At 46.3% G+C, this 15,583-nt stretch overlaps 1 protein-coding gene and 1 pseudogene across 3 annotated transcripts in view; both read right to left on the bottom strand.

Annotated features, from left to right (window-relative positions):
• Positions 1 to 15,583, bottom strand: part of COL23A1 (collagen type XXIII alpha 1 chain) — a 389,555-nt gene that overhangs the window by 70,362 nt on the left and 303,610 nt on the right. For all 3 annotated transcript variants that reach the window (XR_005214814.1, XM_037823084.1, XM_037823085.1), the window contains exon 3: positions 3,795 to 3,839. Coding sequence is in view for 2 of the 3 variants with exons in the window: in XM_037823084.1 (XP_037679012.1) it covers positions 3,795 to 3,839 (45 nt within the window). In the remaining variant the exon portion in view is untranslated. The remainder of the gene's footprint in view (positions 1 to 3,794; positions 3,840 to 15,583) is intronic.
• Positions 7,127 to 7,878, bottom strand: LOC119524428 (annotated as a pseudogene).

The raw sequence follows: 15,583 nt of genomic DNA, 5'->3' as shown, positions 1-15,583 counted from the left end.
CAACCCATTTCTGGTAAACTGCATTCCAGCAGCTTTAGCAAACTGAAACAAGGCACAACTTCAATGCTCTGGCAGTTTACAACTCTGCCTGAGCCTTCATACTACTTGAGCTGAGCCCCAAGGTCATCCAGAGGTGAGAGACTGGAGTCCTCTCAGGTCTTTCCTGGGTATGTACAAAGCCCTGAATAAGCAGGTATCTTCTAGATCCTCAGGAATATGTTGCAGCTTTTTCAAAGCTCCTTTGTACATCTCATTCCTTAGATTTTCCTTTAAGTTTTTGAGTGAGCCTCTTGTTGGCCTCAATTTTTATTGCCACCTCAGTCAGCTGCAGTATTAAACAGTTGCTGCTGATTGTTTTTGACATGTGCCTTAGGGATAGGGGCTTTTTCCACTAACTCAGCTCTGTACCAGCTCAGAGAAAGGCAAACCCTGTGAATGGGACTTTTCCAGGGAGCAGCAAGACAGCTTGAATAGGGACAATTTTCTGAGCATGGGCATTCGGGGAGCTCCAAACCTATTTTGCTATCTTCAGTGGATGCTAGTCTGCAGTTTTTCACAGTTCCTATAGTTGAAAGGCTGATAATTTTTAATGCGACCATAGAGTTGGGGGTGGGTGGGTGGGAGGGAATAGGGCAAACTGAAACACTCCAAAGCTAGTTTTTTCTTTTTTTAACCAAAACTTATCATTTTCTTTGAATAAATGCTCCTCAGGTTGTTGCAAGCCTTTTGTTAATTTTCAGAGTTCTGAAAAAGTCATTTTTTCCCCAGTATTCTCATTGCTTTCATGGAGGAGCAGATTTTCAGAGTTGCCTCACACCATTCCAGAAGTAATTCTTCCATTTGACTTCTAAAAATGTTTTCTTGGAGCTGGGTGGAGTTGGGTGTGGAGGTTAAAAAAAAACAAATAGCACTGAAACAGTTCATTTAAGACTACCAGCTGCAGACATATGGTGAGGGTGCCTCGATTTGTCTCTGTAGATTTAGCACAGGCATTGGCCAAGCAGCATTTGATTGCTTGTCTCCTCCAGCCTCCTAACCCACCCTTTATCCTTCATTTGCCCATCTTGCCTCTTTCTCTCTCCTTCCTCCATTTCCTCCTAGCCTTCCTCTCAACAATCATTTATGGAGCATCTGAGTTCTCCAGTTCCAGCCCCAGCCTCTGCCCTGAGGAGCCCATGCTTTGGTGGAGGAGAAGGATAAGTCTGCAGATAATCACCACCAGGGATGGGAAGTGCTGGGACATGGGGAGGTATCCAAGGCTATGGGAGCCTGAAGAGAGGACCTGGGGGAAGGAGCACCTGGGAGAAGAAAGGATATTGCTCAATGCCCCCAAGAAAGAGGACTTCCCAGTGCAGGGGCAGTACTGAGCTCCCCTGAGCCAGCCACAAACCTTCCCCAGCTGAGAAATGGGCCAGGGTAGTAGGTGAGAAGTCCATTCCATTACAGATAGAGACACAGAAACACTGCAGAGCTATGACAGCATTTTCCAGTCAAAGGCTCCTACTGGGAGCTTAGAGAGGACCCAGTCCCCCCATCTGGCAGGTGGGGTCAGCCCTATCTGCAGGTCTGGAGCAGGGGCATCACAGCCAGATCCTGTCCCATCATGCAAAAAGAGCCTTTCTCCCTGGGCTCAGCTGGGACACAGGAAAGGCCTGGTTTGTACCAGGGAAGGAGTTAAAGCGAAGATGTGCATGTGTTGGAAACTATCTAGAAACAAACAGCGGGCCCAGCCAAAGCCAACCAAGGAGGGTTGTCTGCTCTTTGCTGATCACACCATTCTCTAACAGGCGGAACAATCAGGAACCTGCATGGGAAAGGGAATGAGGGGGAGGAGGTGCTGCCTGCCCCTGGTCCAGCAGCAGACTTGAAACAACATAGTTCTTCCACTGGAGCTCCCATTTCCTTCTTTGCAAAATGAGGGTGATAATACATTCTTATCTTGCAGGACTCTGTGAGTATAACATGAGGAGAAGGATGACAAAGGACCCCTCGCAGTTCTAGGGGCCCAGTAAATCCTTGTTTTCCTTTTACCTTTAGATTACTGTAAGCTGGAGTCTTAATTTTAATGGGTTTTGGAGGAAAGGGAATAATTTCATACTCTTCTAAAAAAAGTTTCCACGTATTCCTCATCTCCTTCCAAAAGGGACATCAGGAGCTTCCAATAAAAGACAATAAAACCTTTTACGAGGGTTGAAAGCAAACACTAAGTGATGAAGTGTGTATCTGGCGGGTGCAGAGGGGGTGATTACATGCAAAATCCAGACTAAAGGAAGCTATGGGAATTGAACACGAAACAGCTGACTGATTCTGGAAGTCAAAGCAAAGAGAGAAATGTGAAGTGTGTGCATTTGCTACCACTGAACTCTAAGGAGTTTGTCTGGAGGGCCTCATTTAAGGAACTAGATATTGCAAACACACAGATGTGCAAAGATGTAAGAAGCTCATGCCCGGCTCCATGGAGAAGGGTCAGAGGCTCAGAGAGAACTTGCCCAGCTTCCCCTGGGTCCAGTTGGTCTGGGGTCCTCTTGGTGGCAAGTCCCTCTGGCATCACTGTCACCCCCTCCTTGTGAAGTTGCCTAGGGACTAAGCAGGCCCTATATGTTTGTTCATTCATTCATTCATTCATTCATTCACTGTTTCACGCATTTATTCCACAAACATTCTTGAGGGCTCTGTCCCAAGCTCTGTACTGGGAGTTGGAGACTCCGGGGTGATAGCCCCCAGATGGAGGGATTCAAGAAAGCTTTTTGGGGGGAGATACTTGAGCTACACTTGAAGGAAGGGTGGACGAGAAAGGAGCCTCTTGGGCAGATGTAGGTGCCTCCTCATCACTTAGAAGAGGCAGGAGGGACAAGGGCAGTGGGCACAGGTGAGTCTGCAGGTGTGAAGGAGAACAGGCTAAGTGTGGGGAGGGCGGGAGACACAAAGAAGAACCATTGTGTCACATTGAGGGACCATGGGTTGGTGGGGTCATCCTCAATTCCCACACAGGGGAGGCTGTTTCGGAGTGGGAGCCTAGAAGTTTCCGAGACTGATGAGTCTTAGGGAGTGGTTGAGGGTGCTGAGAGGACAGTTGCTGGAATTAGGATGTCGAGGAACCATGAAAGGGCTGGTGCTGGGGGCTGGGGCCTCCGAGAAGAATGGCTGGAATGGAGAGGGAGAGGAAGGCCTGACACAATGTGCCTGTTTGGATGTATTATGTCTCCCAAAGCTCCATGTTCTTTCATGCAATCTTGTGGGGGCGGAGGTATTAGTGTTGATTAGGTTGAGATCTTTGGATTAGGTTGCTTCCATGGAGATGTGACCCACCCAACTGTGGGTAATACCTTTGATTAGATTATCTCCTTGGAGATGTGACCCTGCCCATTCAGTGTGGGTCTTGATTAGTTTACCGGAGACCCATAGGAGCTCAGACAGAAGGAGCTTGGTGCTGAAGCCAAGAGAGACACTTTGAAGAATGCACAGGAGCTGAGAGAGGAGCTGGAACACAACCTGGGGCCAGCAGATGCCAGCCATGTGCCTTCCCAGTTAACAGAGGTTTTCCAGATCCATTGGCCTTCCTTTGGTGAAGGTACCCTATTGTTGATGCCTTCATTTGGACATTTGCTTGGTCTTCAGACTGTAATTTTCTATCCAAATAACCCCCCTTTATGAAAGCCAATCCATTTGTGGTATTTTGCATAATGGCAACACTAGCAAACTGGAACAAACAGACGCAAGGGTCTTGAGACCAGGCTCCTGGGTCAGTGGTGGACTTCCAGGCCTATGTGTAGAAAATAAGACCTAAGTCTCACCTGGATCGCCTCTTCTTCCGACCTTGCCTCGCCGTCCAGGGGGCCCTAGGCAGAAAAACAAGAAGGATAGATTAATTAAAAAGGGAAGCCTTGGACTGGTTCTCCCACCCACACCACATCCAGGGAGCAGCCATCCCATCACCCACCCTGGGCATGTCTGCTGGCTGGTGCAGGGAACAGGACAGAGAGAAGTCCTGTCTTCAGCTGCCTCCAAACCCTGACTGCCCAGGCCCTCCCCTGTGGGGGCACTCCCTATCCCTCCCTCCGTCATTCAGTTATTCAATTATCTGTTCATTTATTCACTCCCACTGCTCTTACAGAACCCTTGCCCAATCAAAACTCATTTTCCTCAATAATTTGTTTTATTGAGAGATAATTCACAAAGCATAAAAGCCACCCTTTTAAAGTATCCAATTCACTGGTTTTTAGCACATTCATAATGCTTTGCAACCATCACCACTAATTCCAGAACATTCTGTCACACCCCCAATGCCATTAATAGTCCTCTCCCCCCCCCCACATTTTCCCCTTACCCCAGCCCCTAGCAACCACTAATCTCTCTGTCTCTGGATTTGCCAACTGCTGGGCATTGCATATAAATGGAATCATACAACATGTGGCCTTTTGTGACTCCTTCCTTTCACTTAGCATCATGTTTCCGAGGTTTATCTGTGCTGTAACATGTCGCAGAACTTCATTTGTCCCAGTTGAAAGGTTTTACTATCTGGAAACCCTTGAGGCAGAGGAGTTTGTAGCTGGGAAACTTCAGACGTATGAGAAAAGAAGGCAAGAAGGGCTGAGGGTAGGAGTTATCTTACAAAAACCCCACCAAATGCTTTTCACTACATAAATTTGCTTAATTCAGATTCACTAAAATAAAACAACAAGGACAACACACCAAATAAAGGCAATATTGCGGCGTTTCATATTTGGTTTACATTCGGTAATTGCAGGCAGTGTCCTATCCATCCACTGCCCTTCCTTCAGTCGATAGAACATTTGGTACCTCCTTCCCTGCATTTTGCCCTTGTCAGGGCTCCGGAAGGCCCCTGGGAGTCTGTCCTGATCAACCTGATCATGTATAGATGGGGAAACTGAGGCTGCCAGGGAGAGGACAAGACTTGCCTAAGGATGCAGCTGGTGAAAACGTTATGTACCAGCTGGAGAGTCTGTGAGTGAGGAATGGAGGCTTGGGGTTCGGGAGAGGATCTTTCATTCTGCCTCCATGGAACCCATTTAGCTCTGGGTCAGTGCCTGCATTTGGCATCTGCGAAGCCCAAGCAGGAGGGAAAAAAATACAACTGACAGGGGAGCTGTTTACCCTGGGCAAGTGAATCAGACTCTCTGAGCCTTTGGTTCTCCATCCATAAGGATCAAATTTGGAGGTGCTGGTGATTCCACCTGCCTTGCAGGAATGTTAAACAGATTAGTTGGCAGCAGTTGCGGGCACAGAAGGGGGTGCCCATTTGGGACACAAAGAAACAACTGGCTGGAGGGGGTTCCAGGCTGTGAGAATCTGGGGCATTGATGTAAACAGGTTCTTATCTGCAGGTAAAGCCTGGGGTGCAGCAACTTCCCTTCCAGAACTTTGTAGGCAGAGTCAAAGGCCAGTTGCTGACCAAGACACCTGATTACCCCCTGGTCTTTTTTTTTTTTTTTTTTTTTTTAAACCATTAATTTCATGTTTATTTTATACAGGATCTTTGACAAGTTTATCAGTTTTTAAATGATCAATTCATAACATTTAAAGACAAATTTTCCTCTCAACTAATGATTTTCATCCTGCAACCTATAGTTCAGCTTACCAACTTTTCTCCATAGCCATTTTTCATTTCACAGGATGTGAAATATACAATTATGTATTATAGACAAAAATTGCTCGTTTGTTTTCAAATGATATCTATAAAGAGTAAGTCAAGTTATCAAGCTTACATAAAACTATACTGCACCAGTATACCAATATAAATCTCAATTTTCCCATCCATTTATCCCATTCTGTTAGACAGCAGCAGTAAGTAAATTCTTACCACATATACCTCCAAACACCTCTATCCTTTCCCTGTGCTATCATTTTGACACTTACATAAGAATACCTCAATTCAGCAACCAAATTTTTCAACTGCTGTTAAATTAAATGGTGATACATCAAGAACCCAATCTTAGAAGAGTTTTAACATATTAATAGAGTAATACATTATTTACCTAGATAAATGACTGTGCCTTAGTTTATAAAAGACAAAGATGGCCACATCAATTTAATTCCATATATGATGCTACCTATTCAATTTATTTAAAATTTTAATAAACATAATAATCAAACTAGTGCTCCAAACTTATGCTGTTCACATGGAAAACACTACAAGAGAAGACACAAGAGAGACTGCCTTGCAATAAGAGGTACATATTCCTTCTACAGAGATGGAGAAATAAAAGGACAAATCTAGTTGTTTGAAAGGCAATTCACTGTACACATTTTATTTACAGTTTTGTACACTGTCAATATGAACGGGACCGCTTCTCTACTTGAGCCATTTTAACCAAAGCAAAATAACCTAAGTAATACAAAGTGCTAAAATACAGCATAAAGATACAAAATAGACATTCTAATTCTAGTTAGGAATATAATTATGATGTTACATTTTTAAAAATCCACAATTATGTTTAGGAAATCACACAAACATAGATCACTGGTTTGAATGAAATGCATAAATTTGTAGCGAAGCTTTGTAGTTACAAAAAAAAAACCAAAAAAATTACCAAAGAATGCACAAATTAATGTTTATTCCACCTTTGTGTCATATTCCTGGATCCTTCACCAATGTTACATGAAGAAAAAAACAAAAGCAAAACAAAATGAATAACTGAAATCAGAATCACTAATGTTATCAAGCAGGGAAACAAATAAATTAAAATCTAGCAGCCATCAGCAAGAGTACAGCAAAGACAATGCTGTAAAAAGAAACAAAGAAAATTGCTAGAAAACCGTATGCATCATATTCTTCCAAACCAGCAAAATATGCTCCTGCATACAATGGAACATTGAATTTTTTTTCCTTTAAGGTATAGAAATGCCAAGTTCTTTTTTGAATATAGTGGATGGGTAAATGTGTTTGTAATGTAATTCTACTAAGCTATTACAGAGTGGGCCAAGAACACATTTATGGATTCTGGGGATGATGTGTACTGTAATTCTTTGATTAGGTAGTGGATATGCTAGCCAAAATTAAAAAAAAATAATAATATATGAACACAGAAGTACAAGACAAAGGCGAATGAGACATCTCTTATATCTTAGCAACATTTAGATGGAAATCAAATTTAAATTCAGTCCACTCTGCTTTTGAAGAGGCTTTGGTTCAGCTCCCAAATCTCGATTGCTTGACGCAGTCTCCTATGAGAATACTCAGAAGGTGTCTTCTTAAACAACAAACCTATTTTTAGTGGTGGAGCCGCTCTTAGTAGCTGTGTCTGCATGGGACTGATAACCAATCACTATCTTTGGAGGAAGTCCTAACCTTTCCTTGTATACCCTCCCTATATGTGCAACAGCTTCTTTGTTTTCACATTCAGTAGTCCATATTGCTATCTTATCACCTTTAGTTCTAACATTAACAACGGCTCCACATACATCATCACTGTAGTCATCAAAAGATTCTCCAATAAGGCACAGCAGTGTCTCTAGCCAAAAGCGATCGAGGTCACTTCGTCTCTGCTGTTTGTTCAATGTAATTAGCCATCATCCTCCTCTTTTGTTTTTTTCATCTTCCCACATGGGCTCAATACCATCCTTAAGAAGTGAGTAGTCACAGCCAGGCATTAAATTACTAGACAACTGGATATGGTTGTACAGAGCCCAAAAGTCTTCAACAGTATAAAATTTAGAGATCAGTCGAAGGTTTGCTTGCCAAGTTTTGCTTTTATCATTTTTAAAAAACCAAAGCACCCATCTGTTCTGTAGTGGATGTTTAATATAGTGTTCTGGGTTAGCAACCTCCTGATTAGATTCTGTTTTCTCTTCTTCTGTAGGTGGGGGATTAGGAGTTGGGGTGGTTTCCGGTTCCACAGTCGCCATCTTAGATCGATCTGATCGCACAACCACCCCCCTGATCTTGAGCCCATGGTGCAAGGCCAATGTGGAGGCTTTCCCCCCCTCCCTTATCACTGTCTGTCTGCAGATCTGGGGGTCAAGTGCACAGAGTGGGATGTCTGCGTGTTGGGATTTCTTAATTCCAAGGTTGCAGGCCTGGCATGGGGCAGCCAGGGCCCTGGCTTGCTGCTGGATGCCCCTGGATACCTGTGGTCACCAACTGCCCACACAGTAACCCCAAGGAGGATTATGGGTTGTTCAGGTACTCTTCAAGGCCAGACAGAATGCAACCATTTCTAACTCATAAAAATCCAATCGTTGGTTGGGCTGAATAACTCACACCACTGACCAGCTCCAAAGGTGGCGGTGGTGGGGGGCTCTGAACCCCATCAGGCTCCCCCGAGGCCTCAGCATGAGATTTGGCTCCTGAAGCCATGGTCTCTCTAGACTCTCCAAACCCTCCTTGTGATGGTTAGGTTCATGTGTCACCTTGGCCAGGTGTTGGTACTCAGGTGTCCGGTCAAGCAAGCACTGGCCTAACTGTTGCTGCAAGGATGTTTGTGGCTGGTTAATAAATCAACAGGCTGGTTTGTTACATCATCAGTCAATTGGCTGCAGCTATGACTGATGATGTCAATGAAGGGCATGTCTTCCACAATAAGAGAATGCAGTCAGCTGGATTTAATCCAATCAGTTGAAGACTTTTAAGTGAGACAGATAAAGGACATTGACTTCTTCTTCGGCTGACCAGGAAGCATTTCCTGAGGAGTTCATCGAACATGTTCGTCGAAGATCCCAGTTCATTTCCTGAGGAGTTCGTCGAAGTTGCCGGTTCGTTTCCTGAGGAGTTCAGCTAACATCTTCATTGGAGTTGCCAGTTTGCTGCCTGCCCTATGGAATTTGGACTCGTGCATATCCAGAGTTGCGTGAGACACTTTTATAAATCTTGTATTTATAGATATCTCTTCTTGATTCTGTTTCCCTAGAGAACCCAACTAATACACTCCTGGTACCTGCTTTCCCTGAGAAGCCCCCCTCACTGGCCACACTCCCCTCAGTGCTGCTGTCTCACAGCCCTGCAGTGCACCCACCCTTCCCTCCCCACAGCCAGGCTGTGCAGGGGACAGCCCGCCCGGGACCACCCCTCCTCATTCCAACTGACCCCTGGCTGCTCCCCATGGGGCTCCCCAACTCCCATCACTCAGCCCCTCCCCACTTTCCCCTCCCGCCACCCCCAGAGGGCAGGGGCTTTTGTGTCAATTTATCTAACTGAATCTGTATACCAGTTCTATCAAGTAGTTCCATCCCTCTCCATTCTTTTCTCCCTATAGACTGGGGAAATCAAGGTTCAGAGAAGTAAAAAAATGCTCCCAGAGTTCTTAGCTCTCAGCTACCAGGTGTCAGAGGTACAGTGTGAACAGGCCAGCCTGGTGATGCCATCGGCAGCCACGGCTGAGGGACAGCTGGGAGCCTGGCACTGTGTGGTCAGAGAGGGCAGTGGCACTCCCAAGGTCACACAGCAAGGAAATGGCAGAATCGGGATTTGAACCCAGGCCTGTGACAGACCAGCGCCCACACTTGGAACTTCTCTGCTTCTGTGATCAAGGTCAAGTACTTTTTAATCCCATGGTGTGTCTACTTCAGACCTCATCCTCCTCCAAGGCATTGGAGACCCTTTATCTGACCTTCTTGCCGGAACTTGGGGAGTAGAGTGGGGGAGGGCGGTTCTGAATCCCCTAGACCCTCAGCCCAGAGCCATCGTGGGGCGAGCCTTGGGCAGGAAAGGCAGGGGGAAATTCCTGGATTTGAGCTTCCCAGGCCAGGTAATCAGAGCATCTCCCCAGATCATTTTATTTTATGAGTTTCAGGCCAACCTCAGAGCTGAAAGCTCCTGCCCTGACAGGGGAGGGCCCTCGGCTCATCTCCAGCCTGGCCGAACAAAGCCCTCAGTGCCTAGGAGAAGTGGAGGAGCCGAGGCAGGTGCAGCAGGGTGACGCCACCCTGGAAAAGGCTTCCGGGCTGGTCCACGGGGACTTGGTGTCCTGGAGCGGGCGGCTCAGCTGCCTGGGCTCAGCCAGCGCTGTGGGCAGTGTTGGCCTTGGTAATTGAATTCGCAGCCTCTTGCTCAGCAAATCCAGTTCATTCCAGAGTTGTCATGTCCAGGCTGAACCTTTCAGCACTTTGCAGGGAGCCAGGAGATGCTGAGCCCCTGCTGCTGGTTGGAAGGTCCTGAAGCAGTTTGGAAAACCAATCCCACTGGCTGCCGGGGTTTTAAGCAAGGGTTTGTTTGAAACCAGGCTGTGCAATCTTGTAAGTATTATGTTCCCCCAAAACGCCATGTTCTTTGATGCAGTCTTGTGGGGGCAGACGTATTAGTGTTGATTAGGTTGGAACCTATTGATTGAGTGTTTCCATGGAGATGTGACTCAATGAATTGTGGGCAAGACTTTTGACTAGATAATTTCCAAGGAGATGTTAACCCACCCACTCAGGGTGGGTCTGAATTAAATCACTGGAGCCATATAAAAGAGCTGACAAACAGAAGGAACACAGTGCAGTTGTGAGTGACATTTTGAAGAGCAATTGAGAGACATTTTGGAGACGGCCATTGAAAGCAGATCTACGTTAGCCCAAAGTTTGTTCCGGAGAAGCTAAGAGAGGACAAGATGCCCCAAAATCAACATTTTGAAGAATGCAAAGGAGCTGAGAGAGGAGCTGGAACACAACCCAGGATCAGCAGATGCCAGCCATGTGACTTCCCAGCCAACAGTGGTTTTCCTGATGCCATTGGCCTTCCTTTGGTGAAAGTATACTTGTGTTGATGCCTTCATTAGGACATTTCCATGGCCTTCAGACTGTAACTTTGTAACCAAATAAGCCCCCTTTACAAAAGTCAATCCATTTCTGGTATTTTGCAAAATGGCAGCATTAGCAAACTCAAACACAGGGTTTGTCATCCAGGCTGGCTGATGGACTTCTACTGTCCTGACTCCCAGACCTGGGCAAAGGGACGTGAGCTTTGTGTAATTTGTTGAACGGATAAGCAGAGTTCATCTCAGGAGGGGCTGGGACGGCGGGGGTCCCCAACCTCACCTTCACGAAGTGTTGACGTCCTCTCCAAAAGCAGATATGGTACTGGACGGCCACCGTGATACCCTAACAGAGTTTAATAATGATGAAAGTTAATGTGCCGGTTTGAATGTATTGTGTCCCCCAAATGCCATTATCTTTGTGGTCTTGTGGGACAGACGTTTTGGTGCTGGTTAGATTTGTTTGGAATGTGCCCCACCCAGCTGTGGGTGGTGACTTCGGTGGGATACTCCTATGGAGGTGTGACCCCGCCCATTCAGGGTGGGCCTTGATCAGTGGAGCCATATAAAACATGCTGACTCAAAGAGACTGAAGGGAGTGCGGCTGTGGGTGACGTTTTGGGGATGGGCGGGCTTGCTGGAGGGGAATGTCCTGGGGGAGGGCCGTTTTGAGGCCGGAGCTTTGGAGCGGATGCCGGCCGCGTGCCTTCCCAGCTGGCGGGGGTTTTCCGGACGCCATTGGCCGTCCTCCAGTGGGGGTGCCCGATTGCTGGTGTGTTGCTTTGGATACTTTGTGGCCTTGGGACTGTGACTGTGTGGCCAAACGGACCCCCTTTTTGTGGGAGCCGGTCCATCTCTGGTGTTTTGCATTCTGCAGCGTTGGCAGACTGGAACAGATTTTGGTACCAGGAGTGGGGTGCTTTTGCTGCTGAGTCTGCAAATACCAAACATGTTGGAACGGCTTTTTAAGTGGATAAGGGGAAGATTCTGGAAGAATTGTGAGGAGCTTGATAGAAAAGGCCAAAACTGCTTTAAAGAGACTGTTAGTGGAAATATGGACTCTAAAGATACTTCTGATGAGGCCTTGAACAGAAATGGTGAATGTGTTGTTGTAAACTGGAAGAAAGGCGATCCTTGTTTTAAAGTGGCACAGAATTTGGCAAAATCGAGTCCTGGTGTCAGATGGAAGGAAGAATTTAAAAGTGGCAACCTGGAATACTTAGCTGAGGAGATCTCCAGACTACGTGTGGAAGATATACCCTGGCTTCTCCTGGTAGCTTATAGTAAAATGCGAGCAGAGAGAGATAAACTTAGAACTGAACTCTTGGGTTCAAAGAAACCAGAAGTCGATGGCTTGGAAAATTACAGGCTTCCAGAGGGTGGAATCCCAGAAGCTACAGCCCAACGTGAGGATGTAACCAAACATGGAATCCAGCTGCCATTTCAGTACAAGCCAAGATTGGAGATGGAATTATCCAGAAAGGATTTGTGGAAACTCCTGTTGTCTGATGGCTTTGACCCCTGCATGCTTCATGCAAAGCCAACAGAATTTTTGCGAGATCTTTATAGACAGAGCCATTGCCGGTCTGGACTGGAGGAGACAGACAAGGAAAAAATTAAAGGAAAAATCTCTTCAAAGACAGAGCCATGGAGGTTGAGGTCTGGAGTCAGGAGGTCTCGGGCTGGGAGAGCGGAGCAGCCCACATGCATGGAAAGGGTGAGTTTGCCCTGGAGGTCGAGGGCGGGCTTTCTGCCTCGATGCTCTGGAAGAGTTTTGCCACCTCAGGTCCCAAAGAGGGTGGAGCACATTTCCAGGGAATTGAGGAGAGCCTGGCTGCCACCACACTGTTCTGAAGGGGTTGAGCGTGTGCCCCGGAGATGGAAGGGAATCCGGGAGCTGCCCCGAGGTTTGAGGAGGGTGGAGCCGAGAAGGTGGTCTCCCCAATGTGTGGAAATGTTGGAGCACTCACCCAAGCATTTGGAGAAGAAACAGCTGCCAAAAAGGCCCTTGGGAAGGGTTAGGCTCCCGCTCTCTCAAGCCCCAAGGATGCAACGTTGTTCTGTTAATGACTCTCAGACTTTGAAATCTAATGGAGTTTGTCCTGCAGGTTTTAGGAACTGTTTTGGTCCTGTTAACCCTGTTTTCCTTACTGTTTCTCCTTATGGCAATGGAAATGTTTATCCTATGAATGTCTGTCCTTTGTATATTGGAAGCACATAACTTGTTCTAAGTTCACAGATCCACAGCTAAAGAAAAATTATGCCTTAGGACTGGCCATGCCTATAATTGATTTTGATGGGATTTTGTACTTAACTTTTGTTACTGAAAGGATTTAAGTTTTTGTGATATTGTGATGAAATGAATGTATTTTGTATTTGGAAAGATAATGTCATTTTGGGGTCCAGAGGGTGGAATGTGCCGGTTTGAATGTATTGTGTCCCCCAAATGCCATTATCTTTGTGGTCTTGTGGGACAGACGTTTTGGTGCTGGTTAGATTTGTTTGGAATGTGCCCCACCCAGCTGTGGGTGGTGACTTCGGTGGGATACTCCTATGGAGGTGTGACCCCGCCCATTCAGGGTGGGCCTTGATCAGTGGAGCCATATAAAACATGCTGACTCAAAGAGACTGAAGGGAGTGCGGCTGTGGGTGACGTTTTGGGGATGGGCGGGCTTGCTGGAGGGGAATGTCCTGGGGGAGGGCCGTTTTGAGGCCGGAGCTTTGGAGCGGATGCCGGCCGCGTGCCTTCCCAGCTGGCGGGGGTTTTCCGGACGCCATTGGCCGTCCTCCAGTGGGGGTGCCCGATTGCTGGTGTGTTGCTTTGGATACTTTGTGGCCTTGGGACTGTGACTGTGTGGCCAAACGGACCCCCTTTTTGTGGGAGCCGGTCCATCTCTGGTGTTTTGCATTCTGCAGCGTTGGCAGACTGGAACAGTTAAGCAGGACCATTTATTGAGTATTTATGGGAGCCACTGATCTAGCGTTAACTCAATTATTCCTGACATCAAACCTATAAGGAATGCAAATTCTCCACATCCACCAAAAATATAAAAAACAAAACAAAATTCTAAAAAAAAGTGTTTGTAAATTAAAAAACAAAAAGCAAAATGATGAGGAAGTTTACGATTATCTCCACTTTACAGATGGGGAAACCGAGGCACAGAGATGCTCTCTCTGAGATCAAATGGCTAGTAGAGGGCAGCTAGAGCCAGGTGGTCCAGCTCCTGAGCTGCCACTTCAAAACACTGCCTCCCACAAAGGAAAATAACTTGTGGAAAGGTAAGTGGTTAAAATAGCCCAAGATTCTTATAACGTGTCTTGGCTTTTTTTTTTTTTTTTTTAAATACATCAGGAACCACTCAAAATGGAGGTGACTCAGGGATCTGTCTTAGAGGCCTGTGAAGTAAACACCTAATTAAAAGGCCACACACTGCCTGATACCTATCATGACACAGACGAACCTAGGAAACATTTAGGCTGAGTGAAATAAGCCAGACACAAAAAGGCAAAAATTGTACGATTCCACTTTTATGAAAAATCTAGAATAGGCAAATTCACAGAGACAGGAAGTAGACTGGAGGGTGCCAGGAACCCGGAGGTGGGAGTTGTGGGGGAGGCAGGAAGAATGGGGAGTTGATGCTGGATGGGTGCCGAGTTCTTGTTTGGGGCCATGGAAAAGTTTCAGTCACGGACGGTGGTGATGGCAGCACAACATTGTGAACGTAATGAGTGCCACTGAATTGCATACTTAAGAAAGGGTTAAAACGGCAAATTTCATGTTATGTAAACGTTACCACAATAAAATTTAAAAGAAAAACAAATACAACAGTTGACATGAAGGCCCCATGCTGGCGGGCAGCACCGGGGGGCTTGGGATGGCTCCAGCCCCTTTTGGCGTGCCCCTTCATGGCCCCGTCCTAAATGCCTACAGTTTATGGCTGGGTCCCCCCTCTTGTCAAGCCAGGGGTAACTTTAATAAAGCATTTAAAATGAGAATGAGTCCAGACCCATTATTCTCCGCAGTGGCACACCAGCTTTGTTGAAACTTAACCACAGTGCATTCTCTGGGGACCCAAGAAGCATCTCCCAAAGGATCCTGGCATGGAGGGGTGGTCCTGGGCTTGGAGGGGGAGTGTCCAGTGAGCCTGGGGATGGGGTGAGGGTTGGTGCCCGCAGACATGTGGCTGTGCACTTTCGTTGTTTCTTTTAGTCCTCCCGCTAACTCTCATGTCGCTGAGTGAGGAAGGATCCAGGTCTAAGTCTGAAGTACTAACTCCTGGGAAACGGAGTATGGTTTAGGTACCAGAGCTAAAAAATGGACTATCTCTTCCAAAGGGGACAGCAGGAAGGGCCTGGAACGAGGCAGTACATGGGTTAAGGAGTCTAAGGTAGATGGATGGTGTGTGGGTTGGAGGGGCAGGGTGAATGCAAGTGCTTGTGGTTAAGGGTCACGTGTGGGGCTGGCCAAGGAAGCAGGACTTCAGCCTTTTGCACAGATGCACTGCTTTTTTTTTTTTTTTACCTTTTTTAAAAAATAATTAAATTTGGCTTTATTGAGCTATATTCACATACCATACAATCATCCATGGTGTACAATCAACTGTTCACAGTACGATCATATAGTTGTGCATTCATCACCCCAATCTATTTTTGAACATTTTCCTTAAACCAGAAAGAATAAGAATGAAAAATAAAAGTAAAAAAGAACACCCAAATCACCCCCCACATTCCACCCTATTTTTCATTTAGTTTTTGTTCTCATTTTTCTACTCATCCGTCCATACACTGGATAAAGGGAGTACGCTCCACAAGGTTTTCACAATCACATTGTCACCCCTTGTAAGCTACCTTGTTATACAATCATCAAGAGTCAAGGCTACTGGGTTGGAGTT

The sequence above is a fragment of the Choloepus didactylus genome (genome assembly GCF_015220235.1).
Source record: "Choloepus didactylus isolate mChoDid1 chromosome 11 unlocalized genomic scaffold, mChoDid1.pri SUPER_11_unloc1, whole genome shotgun sequence".
Classification (NCBI taxonomy): domain Eukaryota; kingdom Metazoa; phylum Chordata; class Mammalia; order Pilosa; family Megalonychidae; genus Choloepus; species Choloepus didactylus.
Note: the sequence above shows the minus strand (reverse complement) of the source record. Positions and strands in the feature narration are given on the sequence as shown.